A 21,132-nucleotide genomic window follows, 5' to 3' on the forward strand; every position below is an offset into this window, starting at 1 on the left:
GAATCAACGTGTCAATTTAGTATTTATTGCTTTAACATACTGCTAGAACAGAGAGGTTTCCTCTCCAGTATAAATTAATGCACCAATATCTACAGTACTTCAAAATAAACATTATGTACAAAGAGGAAGAAGAGCAAACAATTCTTCCTGTGCAGTATTTGGGGTTAAAAACTGTAAAAAGCAGCATCCATGTATATAAACTTCTGCTCATACAAACAGAATCAAACGTCATTTGCGAACACGTGATTGTATTTGTTCTTGCGTAGCCGTCCAGGAGACACATGTAAACCTCTGATTCTTTCTGGTCTAAGCTCACTTCAAAGCCGTCCTCCTTTTTCCTGGTGAGCAAACACTCCAGGTCCACGTAGAAGGATAAAGACATCTTGTCTGGCTGTTTGTGTGTGTGTTTTCCCGCACTCCCACAGAGGACCAGCTGTGTTAACAGTAGTTGTGAGCAGCTCAGGTGTACTCGCACAGGTGACCGCAGCCGGCAGGGCAGTGAGCGCTGCTTTTGAGCCAGTTCATCATGTGCTCCAGATGTCCACCGTGGCTGCAGCCCTGACACCACACGAACAGTCCCTTCACCACATGGTGACACACGGCGCATACACTGGCACACTGGTGGCACCTGAAGGAGAGACACACGGCAGCTGTCAGAGCTCATTCCTGTCAGTCCGTGAGAAACCAACACTCACGCAGCACATACAAGCTGCAACTCTGGAACCCACCCAGTATACTCACTGGTCCATACTGCCCTATCACTTATAGGTGTTTGGGTTTTTTAGTGGTCTTTATTAAATCAGAATGATGATGATAATAACAGACTTAGGCCAAGCAGGTATTCTTCCTAACCAAAGGAGAAAAAAGAAGCAGTTTTGTTGCTTTAAGACAAGTTTGTAAAACCTTTATTTATACAGATAATATCACTGAAACTCAATGTCTCATTTAAAAGAAAGCCCTGTTCCAGACAAGCATAAGAAAATTACAATTTAAAATAATGAAAATGGTGTTCTTGTTTTTAATATAAATAATAACTTCCAAATTCAGAGGAGCTTGTAGACAAAGGCTTGATATTTACTCCCATTTCCACCTTAACCATTTGATCCCCCAAATATCATACAGGCTGCCTGGACTTATTTTGTAATCTGTAAAATTACAAAATAATTCATCTTTCATGAACCATTCAAATTTTCTCACAATTTGCTCTGCACACAGGGCAAAATCTAGGTGGATTTTTCTGTCTGTGTTCAGACAGTGATACATGGTGAATGTTTTATGTTACCACGATGCACCGAATACCCTGTAAATATCATCTTTCTAAAACCATTTTCATTTTAATAAACGGTAAGGGAATTATGGTCACTTTAAGACTTCTCCAGGTTGGACACCCCCCGAACACTTATCTGGAAGCGTCCAGGAAGCATCCTTATTAGGTGCTCGAACTTTAAGTCACTCCTTTCAGTGTGGAGGAGTATCAGCTCAACATCCCCTTCTGACCCCACCTTTAAGGATCAAGCTCAGCCACCCTTTGGAGAAAACTGATTTACATCGCTTCTGTCCCCAATGTCATTCTTTCAGTCACCACGCTGAGCTTGTAGCCACAGGTTAAAGTAGCAACAGAGATCTAAAGCTTCACTCTTCACCACAACTGATGCAGCAGATGCGGCACTACACTTGGAAGTCACTGCACCACTCTCCCCTCACTCATGAACAAGACACTGAGGTATTTAAACCGAGGCCTTAGACTTTGAAGCGCTAATTCTTATTCACACTAGGGCTGCCACGATTAGTCGACTAGTCACGATTACGTCGACTATCAAAATCGTCGACGACTAATTTAATAGTCGACGCGTCGTTTGAAGCTTTGTAAGATCCCAAAAGACGCAGGAATAAGTAGCAGGATTTAAGAGTGTAATAACGGACTGAAACAGAAGATGGCAGCACTGCATGTACAAGGATGCCAGCTGCCGTTAAACCCCGAAGAAGAAGAAGCGGTGTCCCAGAATTCATAGCGCAGCCCAGCTCAGTTTCCAACAATGGCGGCAGCTAGTTAGTTTTAATATTACTCTTATTATTCTTTCTGGGTCACAAAATAAATGGTTAACATATTTTCAGGCGAGAATGTAGCTGTGTAAACCTCAAATATCTGCTCAGTTTATCAAGACACCACATATTTTCAAAAGCGCTCCGACGTTTTCAGAGACGTTTGTTACCCACTAGCTCGTTAGCTAGCCGGGGGCTAGGCTCACTAGCGCGGTGAGAACACCGGACTCCTGGCAAATCGTTTTCAAACCCACCGCTGACTTTCGCTACTCAGGTTAAACATGATATATAAGTCACTTAGATAACTTAACAATGTTATTGTTTGGCTTTTTTTTTAGTATTTTATTTGTTCCTGAGTAAATCGGTTTGTCTGAGATTAAAGTTATAGTTTTTACACAGCTGAATAAACGTCAAGCAGACAACTGATCATCAGAAGTGTGAGATGCTCCAGAATTTACTCCGGTGTCCTGTTATATTTTAGATAGCAAGGAGTTTATTAAACTTCACCGAAACAATCTGCAAATTTCATTAAAATTTAATAAACTATCATCTTGTCTTTATTTTTAGTTAGCACATACCTTAAACACTTAAAGCTGTAAGCTAATGATAGTTATATTAGAGCAGATGCTGCTGGTGCAATAAGCTGTACTTTTACATCCAATGGATGATGATCTGATTAGTCGACTAATCGCAAAAATAATCGGTGACTAGTCGACTATCCAAATAATCGTTTGTGGCAGCCCTAATTCACACCTTTTCACATTTTTCTGCAAAGAGAGCTGGAGGTCATCGTCTGATAAAACCAGAAGAACCACATCATCTGCAAAAAGCAGAGATGGAGGCACCAAAGTGGACAGCAACTAAAAATTCTATTGATGAACTGAATCGGTAACCAGCCAGAGTCCAGTGCTCACTGGGAACAGGTCCAATTAATCCTGACCATACGAACCCAAAACACCATCCCAGAACTATTTCAGCACATACACCTTAATGAAACGGTGCCACAGTGTTCATACCTGTCACAAATCCAGCCCTTGTTGCTCATTGGTCGCTTGCAGTTGCTGCAGTTGATGTGAAGTGTAGTTGATGTCTGGTTCAGGCAAGTGATGGCGCTGCACGTGCTCAGTTTGATGACCTCATTGGACACGTTCCACAACTCGAATCGCTGCAGCAGGTCTATGTAGGACATGTACCAGTGCTCCTGAAACGGAAAAATAAAAGTAACTGCTCAGACTGAAATCCGTGCTGTCACTGTATCGCTAACCTTGGATGTTTTTTAAGCTACAAATACAATTTAAAGTCATATAAAAGGCCTAAATTTCACTTGTTTCTAACATTTAACAAAACAGAGTTGTTGTTTTTTGTTTCACTAACTGACCTGGGTGAGGTCATCGATCTCTTTGCGAATCCGATCCCCCAGAACAATAAGCACCGACACGGCCATCTGCACATCGCCCTGCTCAGCGTAGTAACTCAGCATCTCCCGCACAATGGGGCAGAAGAAGCTGGCGGGCAGATGTGGACTGAAGAGCGGCTGGGAGATGGAGATGAGAGAGAAAGATTCGATGGGTGTCAAACAGGTGACTTCGGCCTCGTTGCCGCTGACGTGCGGGGAGTCGGCCTTGTCCTGCTGAAGGTGCTCCGGAGCGGATAGGTTATCCACGATCTCGTGGCGCAGCTGGAAGGCCTCCTGGGGCAGCGTGTACTCCTGCTCCTCTGTTGAAACGATAGAGGCGCAGATAAGAGACAAAAGGACGCCGAGCAGGAAGACTGTTATAAATAGCAGGCGCTGACATCGGCAACCCCTTACTGAGCAGGCGACGCTGTGACTGACCTGTTTGGTTGTCGTGCTCCATGGAATAGAGGTCATCGTCATCCAACTCGGCATCGCCGAACATATACTCAGGATGGCCCTCGCTGCCTTCCGTCTCCTCGTTTTCTGGAAGAAAATGGAATTGAATGTGATGAGTGTTGGTGTTTATAAGAACTACTAAGAAACCACTTGCCTACATCCTTTGGGTTTGGACCGTACTTCAGACGTGACAAGAATGCTTTGACAGATCATATAATGATGGTCAAAGTCAAACAATATAGAATAATCCTCACTAATAACCTTATTTTTTAATATTCTGTAAATACTGCACCATCATCGCTACAGTGATTTCTTTTGCGTGCCATCGCCACAGACGGCTGTTCAGTGACAAGTCCGGTTGACACAGACACATGCGAACATAACTTTGGTGCCAATTAAACCCACACAGATCTGCCTCTCAAGCGTTCTTAAAGCTCACCTTCATTATTGCTGATGTATGAGTTCCCAGGCTCCAGGTGGATGTTGTCCTGCCTGCTCTCACCTTTACTGCGCTCCAGTCTGCTCTCCGCACCCATCCCTGAACCCAGCTCCTTCAAACTGAAACTAAAAAAAACAAAAAAGCAACAGACACAAACTTTACCTTTCAGTCTATAATCGTACGCATGAATGGAGCACAAAAAACTCTGTTTACCTGTTCATTAAAGGCAAGGTGCCGAGTTTACCGAGGTTGTGGTTGGGACCGGGTGTAGCGAGGTTTGCAGGGTCAGAGAACATTATTCTCAGCATTGTCCATGTAGTGGAAACCTTTGGTTTAAATACAAAAAAAAAGTGATTATTCACGGCAAATATACTACAAATGAGAGTTACTGCAGTAGTATTTCCTAAAGGGGAACACAGCAACAATTTCAGCGTTATGTTACAGATCCAACAGGTTCATTTGTGTTACTTACAGTGTGCTAATATGGCCTAACTTTAAATAATGCAGACAATATGTTCATAAAAGAATGAATGAAACACGACTCAATTACTCTAAGCCAGGAATCGCAAACTCATTTACAAGGCCAGTGAAACTCGCCTTTCCATCAGCATGAAGTTTAACTACATAGTTAAACTCTAAGATAGCTGAATATAAGAAAAGAGGAGAAATTTGTACAATATTTTTACATGACAAAAAAATTCTGCTGTGGTAAATGAAGGAAATGTTAGGATGATTTATAATTGGAAGATATAAATGTGTAAAATTACAGAAAAAGAAAAAAATTAGTTTCTTTTAAGAGAGAAAATATCCAGTTTTTTTGTCTTACTTTTTTTTTTTTTTTTTTTTTTTAACTGCAGAAATTTTGCAGTAGATCATTAAAAAAAACAAAAAATCATCTATTACTTAATTACTTTGGTAAAGCTGAGCTGAAAAGCGTATTAAAAGACAATTAAAACTCCAAAATTTATGCCTTCCTCCTTATTTTCCAAAGCTGTCCAGTGTACCGGATTGGAATCTTTGGCGGGTTGATTCTGGCCTCTGAGCCTTATGTTTGACACTCCTGCTCTAACCCCCTTTCTTAAATTATAATCTACTCTGTATTTAATGATGCAGTGAGTGACTGGAACAGTCAGTCTGATCTGAGCTCAAAGGATTAATCTTTAAAAGTCTCAGTGATTAACAACCTTTGGTTCCAGTTTTTTAGATGTAACAAACGTTTTCTGAATATTCTATGATATTATGAATATTTTTAACAGGAGACTGCTAATCCAATTGTTCAAAATTTAGCATAATCCGCTCTCTTCCAGAGTCATAGTGGGACTGGAGTGAGAGGTGGGGTTACCAGTCCATTGCAGGGTTAACACATGCACACCTATGGCCAACTGGGAACCTTGATGTAACCTCACCTGCATGTTTTCAGTCTGAAAGGGGAGAATATGCAAACTCCACACAGCCAGCTACTCTATCGCCCAATTTACTATGATCTAAAATATTATTTAAAAGGACCAAAGTCTTTTTCACAATGTCGTCCAATACAAGCCGAAGAAAAAAAATCTGTTTTTTCAACACTGATGTTGTTACTGAACAGAAAATATTCAATAGCTTAATATATAAATCTCTTGCATTACACGTCTCATATCACTAACAAACAGCAGTACATAACAGATTTGTTCCTGTGCCGATCGGTCTGACCTGAGGTCTTTTAAGCTCCTGGGCCACCTTGGCGTTGTGATCACATAACTCAGCAAACGGCTTCCCGCTCAGGAGGTAGAGTTGTGCCGTCTTGACAAACCAGTCCATGCGGTGACTGTCCAAGTCCGTCTCAAAGACGCTGAGAGCACTGGACACATGTGCAAACTGTTCTGTCGGGTCGGGTTTCTTGAAGAAAAACATGGGGTAGCGGCGGTCGCCTCCGGGGTACGGCTTTCTGTTGGCATCACTGGTGATTAGACTCTCCTTGGCTGCAAAAGCCAAGTCACCCAGCAGTCCAAAGCACAGGCCCTCTGGGTTAGCCTTGTCCACAGGACGTGTGGCATCCTTGAACATATGCTGGTAGAGCGTACTGTCTTTAGAGCCAGAGAGCAGAAAATGAGGGTCATGCTGGTGTCGCCACACAATTCCAGTAGTCACATCCTTGTGTTCCTCAAAGGTAGCAAAGGGAATAAAAGGTCTGCGGATGTCCCACACATAGATGTTATGGTCCACCATCATGGAACAGGTGGCCAAATGAAACTTTCTCTCAGGTCGCCATTTAACTCGTGCCACTGAAGCAATCGTCTGGACGCAGTAGATCTCCTTGGCTCTGTTAGTGGTCATGTCCCAAACCTTCACCATCTTGTCCCTGCCCCCCGTTGCCAGCCAACCCCTAAAATGAAATGAGGTGAACGGCGACAACTGTGTTAATTCAGGCTTCAAAAAATGGGTCTACTGCTCTACAAGGTTACAAGAAACATGTTAGCAAGGAAAAGCTGAAAATTTTTATTTTGTGTCTCATATTTCTTTTCTTACCTGTCATCAGGATGCCAGTCACAGCAAAACACCGGACCGGTGTGAGCAGTGAACATTCTTTCATAGCGGTCCGGTCGTCTAATGTCCCACAGCTGCACGTTGCCATTTTCAAAGGATGCGGCAAATGTGAAATAATCCTTCATGCTGAACTGGACGTCCCTTACACTCTCTGACTGACCTAGAAGAAACAGGGGAAGTTAAGGGATGACATCATTACTTCTGATAAGTGAGAAAGACTTCATTACATTAGGTGAACCATAAAAGTGTTATTAGTTCAGTGTCATTAGTCTAAAACTGGAGTTAACTCCTTCTTCATTAAATCACTCTTTTCCTGTAAAGAAAAAAAAAAGTATTTCTTTAATTACATGATTTTATTTTCACCGTTTAGTGAGAAATTCTACATTTTGTATCTCTCTACCACAACTACAGCAATCCAACCCTTTACAGCTCTGAACCACAGACATCAAAGGTGTCAGTATAGAGGGAGTTCTGTAGTGTACGCATTGTAAAGTTCTCACTTCACATATTCTTAACATATTAAGAAGAAACAGCGCTACTGTTTCATGCAAAGACTTACGTTACATTACACATGAAAGAGTTGTTGCAAACTAAATTACCTGAGAAAGTGCTCACAGACTCCTTCTTGCGCAAGTCGAAGCACTTCATGAAGCCGTCCTGTGAACCACTTAGCAGCATGTAAACCTCTGTTGGGTGGAAGCACACTTTGTTGACGGTGCGCTTGTGCTCAGTAAATAGCTGGTCCTGCTTGTTGCGAGAGGGTTTCCCCAGATTCCACGTCACCACCGCCCCGTTGGTGGCCGCCGTGGCCAGCAGGTTCTCCTCCATCTGATGCCACATGACATCGGCGCAGCTGAAGTTCAGCGACGGTTTGCGGCCGACGCGGAGATTCAGTTTTTCCACGAACTGCTCCTCCTCGAGTGCGTAGATCTTAAAAATGTTCCGTCCTGCTACAACCACCTGCGTGGCATCACGGCACACGCTGATCGCGTTAGCCGGTGCGTCCAAGTGGCAGAACATGGTTCTGCCACTGATCGCATTGCTGCCAAGAGCTGTGGTGACCCTTGACATTTTTTCCATGTTTCTGTTGCAAAAAATAATAACAATAATAGTAAAGACAATATACTTTGTCCCCGCTATCAGGTCAAACCCAGTTAATGTGACATGAGGCATTAGGTATAGAGCTACAAATACAAACTTACAATAAGGCTGTTAGACTCCACCAGCAGGTGGCACTCAAGCAAAATAATAAGTTAGAGTCATTCAGCACTTTCTAGACTGGGTGGCAGCATGTCACAAATCAATAATAACCTGTGTCATATGTATGTCATCTGTTAGTTAAACATGTGTAACAGCTTATTAATGCAAATATCTAATCAGCCAATGGCAGCAACTCAGTGAACTGAGGCATGTTGTTTTCTTGGAGATGACCAGCTGCAGTTCAAACGGAGCATGAGAATAGGACAGAAAGTGGATTTAAATGACTTTAAATGTGGCATTGTTGGTGGTGCCAGACAGGCTGGTCTGAGCATTTCTGAAACTGCTGACCAGCTGGGATTTTCTAGGGTTTAAAGAGAATGGTCTGAAAAAGAAAAACTACCAAGTGAGTGACTCTCTGGGTGAAAATTACTTGTTGATGTCAGAGGATAATAATCAGAGTGGTCTGAGCTCATAGGAAGGAAACAGTATATGAAATAACAGCCCAACACAACTAGACCATGCGGAAGAGCATCTCTGAATGTACAACACATCGAACCTTGAAGCAGCAGAAGACCACTAACTGTGAGTACCACTGCTGTCATAAAAGAACAGGAAACTGAGGATACAATTCAAATTCAACCAGGTTCACAAAATCAGTCTCAATTTCTGCTTTTACATTTAGATGGTAGGGTCAGAATTTGGCATGGATACACCCTGCCTTGTATCAAAGCTTTAGCCTGGTGATGGAGGTCTAATCGGCGTGGGGGATTTTTTTGGCACACTTTGTCTCCACAGTCACCAAATCTCAGTGTACTAGAGCACCTGTTCAATCCGCAGTGACTCTGTGATGCTATCATGTCAATATGGACCAACATCTCTGAGAAATGTTTTCAGCACCTTCTGACTCTATGCCACTTTTAATTAAAGCACCTCTGAAGTAGAAACGGGTTCCAACCCGATAATAACAAGGTGCACCTAATAAAGTGGCCGGTGAATGTTTATAGAATGCAATGACATTCTGAAATGTTGCAGTGTAGTTACACTACCCGACACGTTATTGCTTTAAGTGCATGCAGTTTCTAAATACTCTTACGTATCCTGCTTTTAGTACAAGCTCACCCTGTGAGTTTGTTTGATCTACTCATCCTCTTACGACTTGTAGCCGCTTGGTGCTCACGTGATTTACTTCACCAAGTAACATAAACACACACTAGCTGGCAATGTGGCTAGTGTTTATGCATACTAACACTTTAACCGTTCACCTTCTTAATGCCACGTGTTGTTGGTGTTTATAGTTACTTCTAAACTTGTCTTTACACATCTATTTGTGACTAGTAATTGGCTTATAGTTTACGCGTCTCCTGCTAAGTTGGCCACAAGCTGCAGAACTCTCTGTACTTTGACCATAAACATGACTGGAATGACATGCTAGTGCTAGCTGGCTAGCACCAGTCGCCGAGCAGGTCTGTAAAGACAAAGCGCAAACGCTACAAGTATTTAAACAGTCTGACAGATAATTTAAAAAGCTATCAGATTAAGAAAATTCACGCGCATAAAGTAAAATACAACAACTTCTAAGAACAAACCTTGTGCTGTGAAGCTCGCCTTCTTGCAGCACCGGAAGTAGTATTTTGTTATCATCTCGCGGGATTTCCGTCTGAAATAACAGAAGCGACCATCACGCGGCAAAAACTTACTACTGAGCAGACGTTAGAAACGATCTGGGTGGGTTTGTTTTTGTGTCATGTGTACTTCAAAATAAAGGTGATATTTTCTGAATCACCGCAATACATTAGGGCGAAAGCAACACTTGTTAAGCTCAATGTTATTTATTTATTTGGCTGTGTGAAATAAATGCTTCTGTGTTTGCAGGTGATGGTGTGAGCTTTCTGCTGTCATGAGCGCTCTGTTTGCGTGTGAGGAGCCAGGCGCATGGAGGAAAGTGTATGAGAAATACTGGGATGTAGTGGAGGCCAAGGCCAAAGTCAAGAAACCTGGGAAGCTGCTGGACCTTGAGCGGTGGTAATCCCCTATTCCACCTTTTTATCCATGTCAGTTGCGATTTAAAGGTCTCCAGAAAGTTGCGAGCGGACCTGAAGTTGGGGTTGTATAGTGGATACCTTCTGACCTGGTTTTACCACCATTTCCTCTTGATGACTGTTAATTTAAAATTGAATGTGCTTTTTTAATTGAATTGAACTTGGATGAGTTGGCTTTGCTTTGACTGTAGGATGAAAGGTACACAGATCCTAATCAGTGTCTGTGTGATCAGGTACCAACAGGAGCTGCCCTCACTGATTTCAAGTCGGCCTGACAAACACGTCTCTCTATCAGAGCTAAAGAAACTGATGGAGTGGAAGCTCACTGTGAGTTATTATTTCTGGACTCCAAATCAAAAATGAAAACTTGACATTCAGGTGTGATTAGAGGTTTACGTCCCTTTATTGTGGGCTTGAATGTCATGGTGATTTGGGGCTTTTAATGATTTCTTTGGACTGTTCTTTTTTCCAGGGTGGAATGATTGCACATAGTACATCATCGTTTATTGACTTAAAAAAAAAAAGAACATTGTGTACAAGTTTGAAATTATTTTGGATTTTCACTTGCCCACACAGGGTCAGGGTTATACACACACCCCCACTAATATTTGGTTAAATGTCAACCTCAACAAGATGCTTCTGGCATAATTCTGGCTGAATATGTAATCACTCTTCGTGGCAGAATTGGTAGAGTTCATTTAAATTAGTTGGCTTCCTGGCACAGTCCCTGCTTTTTAATTCAGTTTTATTTATAGAGCGCCAAATCACAACAACATTCGCCTTAATGCACTTTATATTGTAAACTAAAGACTCTACAATAATACAAAGAAAACAGAGAGAGCCCCAACCATCATATGATGGTTGGGGCTGTCTCTCTCATCTCCCACTGTTGCATTTTGGCAACAGTGGGAAACAAAAAATTCCTTTTAACAGGAAGAAATCTCTAGCATAAGATAACCTCACCTTTACATACCTCTTGTGCTCTTGTCATTGTCATCAAATAGCTCAATCTTTGCCTTGACTGACCGTAAAACTTTTCTTTAAAAGGCATTTGGCTGGTCCATGTGGGTGGCTACAAATTTCAGTTGAGTTTGAAAGTGCTGACTTTGAGGCAGATCTTGTTTTTTAAAATCATTAAAGATGTATGCTGTACAATCATTATATCCTGGGAAAACAACAGTTCAAAGTAATCATTAAAAATCCAAAATCACCATGACATTTATGCCCATAGTGAGTGTGTGTAAAAGTCTGAGTACTTCTGTATGTTTCCTTAGCACTTGCTTCCTTAACAAGTGCATCTGTTTCACACATTTCACCACATGCACCAGTAATTACTCCTTCAAACACGTAGTATAGCTTTGAAATAGCATGAAGAGTGTTAAAGCACTCTCTTCATCAGATGTGTCCTTGAGTGGCCCTGTGGGCTTGTCTGCAGAGAGGGAAGTTCAGGCCGAGGCTGCAGCAGCTGGTGGCTTCCAACAGCGAGGACGAAGTGGAGAAATGTTCCAGAAAGGCCTTCACCCTTCTGCCTGACGTGCAGGCCGCCATCGCAGAGCTCAGCTCCCTGAAAGGAGTCGGTCCAGCCACTGCTTCAGGTCGGCACACTATCTTTTCTGGGATATGAAGACAAACGTATGAAAATTTCTCTGTGATCCTCTCCAAGTTTACAGAACAGTGCTTGGATTGAGTAGGCTGTAACTCTCTGTACTCTGTGTAGAAAAGTATATGCACTCGATGGGTGCGTTCAGCGTAGCTTGAGGCTGACTGTCCATCTTGTTCCAGCTGTGTTAGCAGCGGGAGCTCCAGAACAGGCTGCGTTCATGTCTGATGAAGCCATGGAGAGCGTACCGGGACTGAAGCCCATCCAGTACACCGCCAAGCACTACACAGTGTACCTGGAAAAGATGACTGAGAGGACCGAAAAACTAAACAGAGGTAATGACACCAAGCTGGTTACGTCGTCATCTGCAGTATAGACACTACTCATTAAAATACCACATTGGCCTGTGTTTAATGTGCCGTTTTAATGCCTTTATTATATATTTGAATGGTCGTGTTATGTAAAAGTGCTTTACCAAAAAGCTTTTGTATTGCCTCTCGCCCCTCAGTGGATCCGCTGCAGGACTGGACGCCCCACAGGCTGGAGCTGTGTTTGTGGGCGATGAGCATTGCCACACAGCTGCAGCTCCAACTTCTAAAGGACATCGATGTGAGGGGGAGCGCAGCGGGGAAGAAGTGCTCCGACAGTGAAGCTGACCAGAGACCAACAAAGAAACTCAAATCTGCATAAAACCGAACATTTTACATGAATGCCGATTTAAAATTTGTAGTTTTTTCCTTTTTCCAAAATGATAATAAAACCTTTTTGTGGTAAAGTGTTGCGGATCGACTAATCCATCACGTGTCTCGGTTAAATAACGTCAAAAGCAGTAGGATGTTGCCACAGTATTGTTCTTTATTTATATTGTTTCTAAATTAAAGCAAAGTACAATGAACAGTACAAAATAAAACAAAATATATTCATATATATACACAATAGAAAATGGTTCCGTTCAGAACATTTAAAAAGTACAATAGATTGTGAAATCATTAATGAGGACTTTGATATAAATTATCCATAGGTAAATTTAGCTGTCCTTCAATTTCCTCTTGACAGAGAGGAAAAAAAATAGCTTCTTCTTGCTTGTTCTTTTTGTAAACGCTGTGTTGGTACAACCTCTTGTCTGGGTCTGAGAGGCTGAACCTCGTAAGCTTGGCACCATTTTATAGATACGAGTAAGCAGCTCATGAGAAACTACCAGAGCAGCACAGGTACGACTTTTGTCATCCTAAACTGTGGGAGGGGTTCAACTCTTGCTTTATGAAATGACATGTTTGCATGATATCGTGTGGCTCAGCATTTGCGATCATACTAAAGCTAGAAAATGAGGTTTCAGCAGTGTTCCCTCCTCTCCACCTTTTGTTCCATCTGTACTCTAAGACAGACTTCACTAATGACTGTGTGGTTTGCAAGTGTATCTTAAATTTTAGCAGCTAGGTGGGCGCTGACTATCATTTTCTTTTGTATCAATATTGAGATTAATGTGAGAAATCCAAACTAAATATCTTCTGGGGCCCTTTAAGAACCTTTACTAAGTCTCCTAAGGGTTTAAATATAAATGTCCACTCACTCTTGTTTGTAGATCAGCTACAGTGCTATATCTAAGCAGAACTAAACACACAGAAAAGGCAACCTGGCCGGCCTGTTGTGGCACACAGCAGTTCAGAGGAGCTACTGGACACACGGATATTTGCACTGTGGTTTCCGTCTCTTATGGATTCTCTGCATCGTCGTGTAGATGGCTGTCGGCGAAGCAGCCTTTCTGCCTGGTGCTTTGCTTTGAGCTCATATATGTAACAAGGCATTGGGCGTACAGCACGATGGATTGGCATAAGAAGGTTAAAGGAAAAAAGCTTCAGAAGAATGATTATGTCAAATGAGACTATGGCACACAGCAACGTGTCAGTTAAGTACATTATAAGAAGTGCAAAAACAAGAAACAAAACACGTGACAAAAACCAAGAAGTCAGAAACAGCCAGTGTCGAGTATGAAGCTATAAAGTTGCATTTTGAATGAGGCGAGTAGAAACTTTTAGCCTGATCTCATAACGCAGTCATCGTGACCATTTTGAGACAATTCGGGGGAGGACGTGGATCATCTGTAGTGATGGATTATTGGCTGCTCGCGCCATCCCTCACAGAGACTTCCTGTCGACTGTCAAAAACAACTACGTCACCTAACGACAGCAATTAAATTAACATCATGCCGCCTTGTCAGATCCACTTATTAAAGGAAGACATCCTGTTTAGGGTCTGGCTTCGCGCTCTCGTCGTCGTAGCAACCATGTATCAGCCCTACTCTGCACAGGGAGGGGGGTCAGGATGGGGGAAGCTTCAGGTGTCTCTCACAAACTGTCACATGCTGTCAGAGCTAGAGTGTCCTCTCCTTTAAGATGAGCTGGAGGATGTAAAGCAGGGGCATCTAAGGAGGCGAATCCAGGTGTGTTGTTGCTGCGGTTGGCTCAGGCTCAGGGGCCAGGAGAGTTGGCTTACAGGAAACTGGTAAATTAATCCTAAAAACTTCTCTCCTACTTGGTTTTTTCTTTTCCTGCCAATGCTATCGAACGCTTTGCTCTTAAAATAAATAAATTCAAACACTAGCCGTTTCACTTTGTACAGCCTTTCACTTTGTTCCTGCATCTAGTTCTGGGAGTGGTTATATTCACAGTTGACGTGTTCTACAAAAACATAGCCATTGACTAGCCCTTTTTACAACCCTTTCGGGTTCCTATGAATCTTAAGTTAAAGAGGCACATTAACCTCCTCTCAGGCATCCGCTTTATCTTCATTATAGGCTAACAGGGTATGTATGCATTATTCATCAACACATCTTTGCTATCTCAAGCAGTAATATTTCCTAGTCAACACAAGAGTTTCCATCAGGGATACATCGCTATCAACTACTGGCTGACCTTGTCTTGTTTAAATGTATCTGAAAATGGCTTATTATGGCTATTTAACACCCATTCCCTCATTTAACATGGAGTCCTCTGTCACTACTGACAGTTTCATGTGGAAGCAAACACTGAGGACGGCAAGACTGGCAAATGCTAAAAAAAATTTTTTCCTCCCTCAGGCAGCCAGTGGACATCCAAATGAATTATTGATTGAAAGACTGAAAAATGGAACGTAGCATTGAGTAAATATAATTGCCATCCTCGCCTCCACTTTCCAAAAAGCCAGAATCACTCAGAAGATAAAATATATGACAGGAGCCCTGTCCATAATTTGTTATTTGCAGAAGAGGAACTACGGAGAAGCGTCCGCACGCCGCAGGGGGAAGAGAGTCTGGGAGATGTGGGCACTTGCAGAATTAAGCTGCATTGGCTGCAAACGAATTGGCGAACAAGTCATAAATAAAAAGGAAAAAGAAAATGAGTCTAGCTACATGAAAATATCTCAAACAGTCCAAGGTATCACAGGAGTGTCTTCTTTTCATTTCACCTGCTGAATATTCACAAAGAGGATATCATTTTTCATCACTCTCCCTCTCTCACACACACACACACACACACACACACACACACACACACACACACACACACACACACACACACACACACACACACACACACACACACACACACACACACACACACACAAAGTCTAAACAGAAGCTACCAGTCAGCGCATTTCAAACCAACAAATGTGTTTTTTTTCTCTCGTTTTTTTTCTTCCTCTACTTCTGCCGTCTCCTTTTAGTTCTTTCTATGGCTTATTTTGTAAAGCACTGAAGATTTATAAAACCAGGTGAGCTCGACTTGTTGGTGGTCGCCTAACAAACCCGGGGGATTCTGCCTCTCTGTGTTTCAGAGGATCAAAGCCATACAGGAGTCATCAGAAGGACAACAATCATAGCATTAGTTTTGTTTGCACCATTTTTCTCTTTTCCCCTTTAAAGAGGGGGGAAAATACAAATAAATATACTCTTGGTTATGAACATACAATATACACATCCACGATCAAATGAAAAACGGGGACAACTTATAACACTTTTTTTTCTTTATAGGTACATTCCTTTACAAATGTATACAGTCCCTAAGAATGAGAAACTGAGGTATCGACCGGGCCTGACATAGAGACCCCAATGCCCTCTGGGAAACAAAGGTCAGAGGTCAGGTGATGACACATTCGTGCCCTCCCCAGTTCAGTTTGTCAGCGAGAACAGGCCAGTGTGTGTGTTGTTTTTCTCCTCAGTTTGCCCACAATGACCTGCAGAATCAGGCCGCGGCTACTCTCAAAGACAAAGAGGAGAAGATTGTGTGTTTGTGTGTGTGTGTGTCTTTGTCTCGCTGAGCGCCACAGAGCATGACATGGCATATTTTACATGGTGCGTTTAGCAAGTTGGTGGCTGAAGTCCGAGTTCGCTCGCCGAAGTGATGACCATCCAGGAAACTTCAGCTCTCGTTTTCTCATCTTTTTCTTTCCCTTCCTGTCACGCGGTCACTTTAATCTCCCACCTCCACGTGTTGATGTCATTGTGTGTTTTTGTATCCACAGTGTAGGTATATTAGCAAGGAAATAATACAGAAATAGTGACGTCCGTCTTTGTTTTTAGGATTCCGTGAAGCGAAAAATGACAGAAATTTTTCTAACCTTGAAAATGACAGACGTTAGGTAAGAAATCATGAATCTAAAACCTCCTCCTTCCTTTTTTCTTTCTTCCTGTAACAAATTTCTTTCATCACTTTTAACTGGTTTCTTTTTGTCCTACATGGCAGCTCAGTTCGAGGGAAAAGCTCTGCTAGTTGTAACATTTCTCAGCTGAAAATGAAACGAAAACATTATCTTGACGCTTAGATTTAACTGCTTTTGTGGGCTTTTATTGCTGCCTTTAAAAAACAAAAGAAAAAACAAAACAAGCATTTCCTGAAATTTCTCCTAAAATCCTCTCTGGCGGGTCTGATTTGTGGCACAGATTGAGGCGTTTCTAAGCGAAAAACACCGACACCTTATTAGCTTAAAGCGTCACTGCTGCGGCTGATCCCGATCTCTCACCTCTCATCCTTTTTTAATTCATCTTCCTTTCCGCCCCAGGCACATGTCATGAGCTCAGATTCTTCTAATTTGGTTTTTACATGAATGAGAGATGCACTCAAAGAAATAAGTGACGAAAACTGCTTTTCAAAAAAAAAGCTTCTGATAGTAAAAGAGCACAATGGTTAAATGCTCATTGAAAGGTTAGTGCTGGTAATGTGGATGAGCTTTTTTTGTATATATATTTATATATATATATATATATATATAAAAATGATATTAGGCTCCTCAAAATGGATCTGAGGACCTTTCACCTGTACGTCTTGCTACTGTAATCCCTCTTTAATAAAAGAGACATATTTCTTTGATTTGCAAAGTATTTGTAAAAAGGATTCTTGGTCGATTTTTAGTTTAGATGATTTCATTTGGGTCGAACTTGAGAGGAAATGTAAAGTTAACTATGGTCGAAGGGGAACCTCTGAAGTCACCGTGTATATGACCGCAGGGGGGAGGGTGGGGCCCATCATCAGGGGGGAGGTGGTATCTGTACCCCCAGGAGCTCATACGCAAAGATGTTCCAAAAGATGGCGAAGAGAAGGAAGGTGATGAAGGAGAAGACGATGACCCACCAGGAGCACTGTTTCTGCAGACTCTCCTCGTAGCTGCGCAGGATCAGCAGGCCCATGCTGATGCCGACCACAGCCCCCGACAGGTGTGCCATAAAGCTGGGCTGCGGTCCGGAGGAGGGCAACGGCGGCGAGAAACGGAGCCAGACTGCACGACCCACCTCTGAACTCACTGCAGAGGGAAGAGGGGAGAAGACATATTTGTCACATCGGTGTCTGCTCATTACTGCAGCTGTGAGGAAATCATCTCCACATCAAAGTCCACATTTTGGGAAACATACTTGTGAAGGAGAGCGAGTTAGATGGGAAGACTGATACCAGTCTCTGATTGATCTGTTGATAAATATGCAAGGTGCAGGCAGCAGCTGATGAGCTTATCTAAGCAAAAAGACTGGAAACATGAGGGAAACAGCTGGCCTGGCTCTTTTCAAAGGTCACAAACTCCAGCTATCAGCAACACTGAATAACACATTATATCTAATTTATTCAATTCATAAAAGATGTTTAAAAAACAACAACAATTCAAAGTCAAAAAAGGAAGTCATTTAATGAGCATTTCTTAGGTGGGACCAGTAACATCCTGAGTTTGACATGATAGCATTTATATGACCGGGCATTCTACTAGTCTGCTAGGACTGGGTTGTACTTTCAGATCTGCTACAACACTTCATGGCATAGATTCAACAAGAGGTTGCAAACATTCCTCAGAAATTTTGGTCCACATTGATGTGACAGCATCACGGAGTCACTGCACATTTGCCAGCTGCACATCCATGATACCAGCCTCCTGCTGAAGTTGGCTGTGGCGATAAAACAATACTCAGCAGGTACTAAGGGGGTCAAAGTCTACCATCCAAATGGTGCAGTAGAAATCAAGACTTGTCACACCACAATGTTTTTTTCAAATCATACAATTTTTTAGCTGACAGAAGCTCCACCTGCACTCCTTAGACGTTGGAGGCTGTTATTTGAGTTACTGTTATCTTACTATCAGTTTGAAGTTGTCCAACTAATGTGGCATCAACAAAGCATTGTGACCCAGAGCAGTGAGAGAAATGTCTAGTTTCTCTTTTTCAGACCTTTCTTGTAAATACTAGAGATGGCTGTGTGGGGAAAATCCCTGCAGATCAGCAGTTTCTGAAATACTCAGACCAGCCCGTCTGGCACCAACAACCACAGTCAAAGTCGCTTAAATCACCTTTTTATCCTCATTCTGATGCTCAGTTTGAACTGTGGCAGGTAGTGTTCACAAAGTGGTTGGTAAATATATGAAACTCTGAAAATTATTCATTATGTTTGAGTGTTTTAATGCCAAATCTTTCAGGGATCTGTAACTTTAAGTCTATTCAGATTTCCACACACAGATTCTGAAAGAAGAACTTTTTATTGTCCTTAAGCACAAGACGCCACGTGCATCACTCACTTTGCATCATATAAAGATCAGACGCTAGGTCTGAGCTGGGCTAATGTGACTGCTTAAAGATGATCTGTGTGGGGGATTGTGCTAAAGTGTTTTATCAAAGTCTGCTTCTGCAGACAAAGGTCTCGGGAGGATTTAAATGGAACTTTATTCGAAAAAATTGCTTTCAAAATATTATTCGCCTGTGGTCGTTGGGGCTATTCCAAAGTCTCTTTAGCTGAACAAACACTCAGCACTGATCCTATAAACACAGAGCAAATTATAATTTGGTTTTCACAGCTGCACACACAAATAACTTGTCGCGTTTTATTTTGAAATATCCGTCCCCTGTTTGGAAAACACTGAGGAGAAATATGAAATTCCAGCAGAGACTCGCCGCTCTCTCGGTTCGGGGGCGGCAGGCTTTGGACAGATGGAGGGAACATATTGCTCACTAATGAAAGTCAGAGTGTATCGGCCCTCGTGTGGAGAAAAGGGACAAGTAGTATGACTCAAATGCTACGAAAACAAAGCAGCATGTTCAACCAGGGAGCCTCTCGCTCTGAGCCACTATGGATGATAGCTTAAGCGGCACATATGTTGATCGGCCTTACGTGTTTTTAACCCCACTCAGAACATGTATGAGCTATACTGAAGTGTCAGCATGTCTGCTTACGTTAAACATATGCTGAAAAAGAGCAGAAATAGAAACGAGAGTAAAATCTAGAAAACTTACTGCAAACTAGCGCCAGGATCATGCGGAGCAGCTTGTATGGACAGCGCATCCCGGCCCAGTTCTGCAACACAGAAGTGTCCTGTCAGCACAAACAACCACGGAATATCTGACCATGTTATAACAGCCCGTCAGGGAACACCTCGCTTTCTCTCCTCAGGCCATATTTAGCCTATGAAGAAAGACAATCCACATCCACGACAGAGAGAAGCGGCGGCGCTTACACGAGACAGAGGCGCGATTATGCACCTGGCTGCTCTCCACTTACTGGTTCCAATCCAGTTGCACTCTATTAATTAGGACGAAGATAATTTAAGGGAATGGCAGAATGGACCAATAAGTAGCCTTTGTAAATCCCTGCGGGGGGAAAGAACAATGGCATCCTGTCTTAGAATAACACATTTACTTTCCAGGATGAATAATTGCACCAGTCCCATCCTTCCTCAGGTCCCCAGCTGTTGGGAATATGACCCAGCGCTTCTCTTTTTCTCTCACGGCACAAAAAGAAATGGAGAATACCATGTAAAATTCAGGAGGGGTGTATAAATAAAACCTGCCGTGACCGTAGGTTTAAAACAAGCCAAGAGCAGGAATGCAGGTAAAGTTAAAGCAGGTCTTTTTTAAAAATATAAATGATTAATGTCGAGGAGGGGAGAGGTCAGCACAGCAGAGCGGGAGAGGAGGTCTGAGCTGGGAGTGATGTGATGTTGCTTCTGTCTGATGGGACACATTTCGCTTTGATGCTTCCACTCTTGTAGGAAGTGAAGAGCAATCTGTAGCCGGAGCACGGCCACTGCATTTTGTCTGTTACAGGTCGTGTTATAATACTCAGGGGGCTGAAATGGAGAGAGACAAAACTTAAGAGTTGCTCACTAACTATAAGAAGAAAGTTTAATGTGGCTCCAAGACGGATTGTAAAGATTTTATCCAGAGCTATACGTCTTCTAGGCAGTGAGATACAGAGCCTGAAACCTTACTGAACCTGAAAATGTCTTGGTTTCTTGAAATTTAAGAAGTCAAGATCGGAAAAGGTTTCAGAATTTCTTAACCCCTCCCCACCAAACTAGACAAAAACTCATCAGTGCAAAACTAAGAGGCGCCTTAAAGGATTTCCCAACAACAAACCGGCATGAAGCGTAACAGACCAAACAAACTGTAAGCTGCTGTGAGCACACAGTTACAGTTACAGAGGCTTTGCTTTGGGCCCGTCAGCACGTTTTAATTTCCATTTCTGCTGGCGTCCTCGCTGCCCACAGTCAACAGCGATTAGTTAAAGCCAGTCGTCAGATGTAACACCGCCTTGAGTTTAGAGGAGCATGAAGAAGCCGCCTTGTGCCAAATACACATAATTGAATGCTGGGGAAAAGAAAGAAGGCTCTCAAAGCAGCATTGTGGGAATTCACTTCCTGTTTCTTCAGCGGACACAAATAAAAACAGTAAAATACTTGCTCACTTGAGAGTTAATAATACAGATGACAAAAAAGAAAAAAGGAAGGGTCTAGTGTCTGAAGTACACCAGCCTTATACAACCTAAAGAATTAACCTTATTTTGTTAATAAGATGATAACAGATAACGAATATTGTGTGCTCGTGTGTACACGTGGATCACGTGCAGCAGAAAAACTACTGGGTACACTTTACAACCAGTAGTTTTTCCTGATTAATGTCGTAATTTCCTTGTAAATACACGGGATTTCA

At 42.4% G+C, this 21,132-nt stretch overlaps 3 protein-coding genes across 4 annotated transcripts in view; 1 reads left to right on the forward strand and 2 right to left on the reverse strand.

The window, feature by feature from the left end:
• Window positions 1-3: 3 nt before the first annotated feature.
• Window positions 4-9,702, reverse strand: wdr24 (WD repeat domain 24). The gene is made up of 10 exons (XM_080873305.1): window positions 9,647-9,702; window positions 7,460-7,944; window positions 6,843-7,020; window positions 6,027-6,699; window positions 4,548-4,660; window positions 4,335-4,459; window positions 3,878-3,982; window positions 3,422-3,759; window positions 3,060-3,244; window positions 4-628 (listed from the first exon to the last, which is right to left on the reverse strand). The coding sequence occupies exons 2-10, from the start codon at window positions 7,938-7,940 to the stop codon at window positions 460-462; spliced, it is 2,367 nt and encodes a 788-aa protein (XP_080729431.1). The 5' UTR covers window positions 7,941-7,944; window positions 9,647-9,702; the 3' UTR covers window positions 4-459.
• LOC308390938 (uncharacterized protein) lies at window positions 9,668-12,475 on the forward strand. The gene is made up of 6 exons (XM_080873309.1): window positions 9,668-9,785; window positions 9,933-10,082; window positions 10,333-10,426; window positions 11,535-11,694; window positions 11,882-12,034; window positions 12,208-12,475. Exons 2-6 carry the CDS (start codon window positions 9,958-9,960, stop codon window positions 12,387-12,389), a joined length of 714 nt encoding a protein of 237 aa, XP_080729435.1. The 5' UTR covers window positions 9,668-9,785; window positions 9,933-9,957; the 3' UTR covers window positions 12,390-12,475.
• A 127-nt stretch (window positions 12,476-12,602) lies between these two features.
• rhbdl1 (rhomboid, veinlet-like 1) overlaps window positions 12,603-21,132 on the reverse strand; it is a gene marked incomplete at its 5' end in the record, with an annotated part of 53,990 nt that continues 45,460 nt past the window's right edge. For both annotated transcript variants that reach the window (XM_080873167.1, XM_080873166.1), the window contains 2 exons: window positions 12,603-17,474; window positions 19,438-19,498. In XM_080873167.1, coding sequence (XP_080729293.1) covers window positions 17,203-17,474; window positions 19,438-19,498 — 333 coding nt within the window. In that variant the 3' untranslated portion in view covers window positions 12,603-17,202. The remainder of the gene's footprint in view (window positions 17,475-19,437; window positions 19,499-21,132) is intronic.

Source organism: Rhamphochromis sp. 'chilingali', assembly GCF_963969265.1.
Source record: "Rhamphochromis sp. 'chilingali' genome assembly, chromosome: 22".
Classification (NCBI taxonomy): domain Eukaryota; kingdom Metazoa; phylum Chordata; class Actinopteri; order Cichliformes; family Cichlidae; genus Rhamphochromis; species Rhamphochromis sp. 'chilingali'.

What these genes read in the sequence shown, in the direction of transcription:
- wdr24 (XM_080873305.1), bottom strand. Translation starts at nt 7,940, where the DNA reads ATGGAAAAAATGTCAAGGGTCACCACAGCTCTTGGCAGCAATGCGATC. An exon ending in ACCTTGCCTTTAATGAACAG is followed by an intron (nt 4,460 to 4,547) that starts GTAAACAGAGTT and finishes TGTTTTTTTTAG; the next exon opens with TTTCAGTTTGAAGGAGCTGG. An exon ending in AAGGGCTGGATTTGTGACAG is followed by an intron (nt 629 to 3,059) that starts GTATGAACACTG and finishes TCTCTCCTTCAG; the next exon opens with GTGCCACCAGTGTGCCAGTG.
- LOC308390938 (XM_080873309.1), top strand. Translation starts at nt 9,958, where the DNA reads ATGAGCGCTCTGTTTGCGTGTGAGGAGCCAGGCGCATGGAGGAAAGTG. An exon ending in TGATGGAGTGGAAGCTCACT is followed by an intron (nt 10,427 to 11,534) that starts GTGAGTTATTAT and finishes GCTTGTCTGCAG; the next exon opens with AGAGGGAAGTTCAGGCCGAG. An exon ending in GACCGAAAAACTAAACAGAG is followed by an intron (nt 12,035 to 12,207) that starts GTAATGACACCA and finishes CTCGCCCCTCAG; the next exon opens with TGGATCCGCTGCAGGACTGG.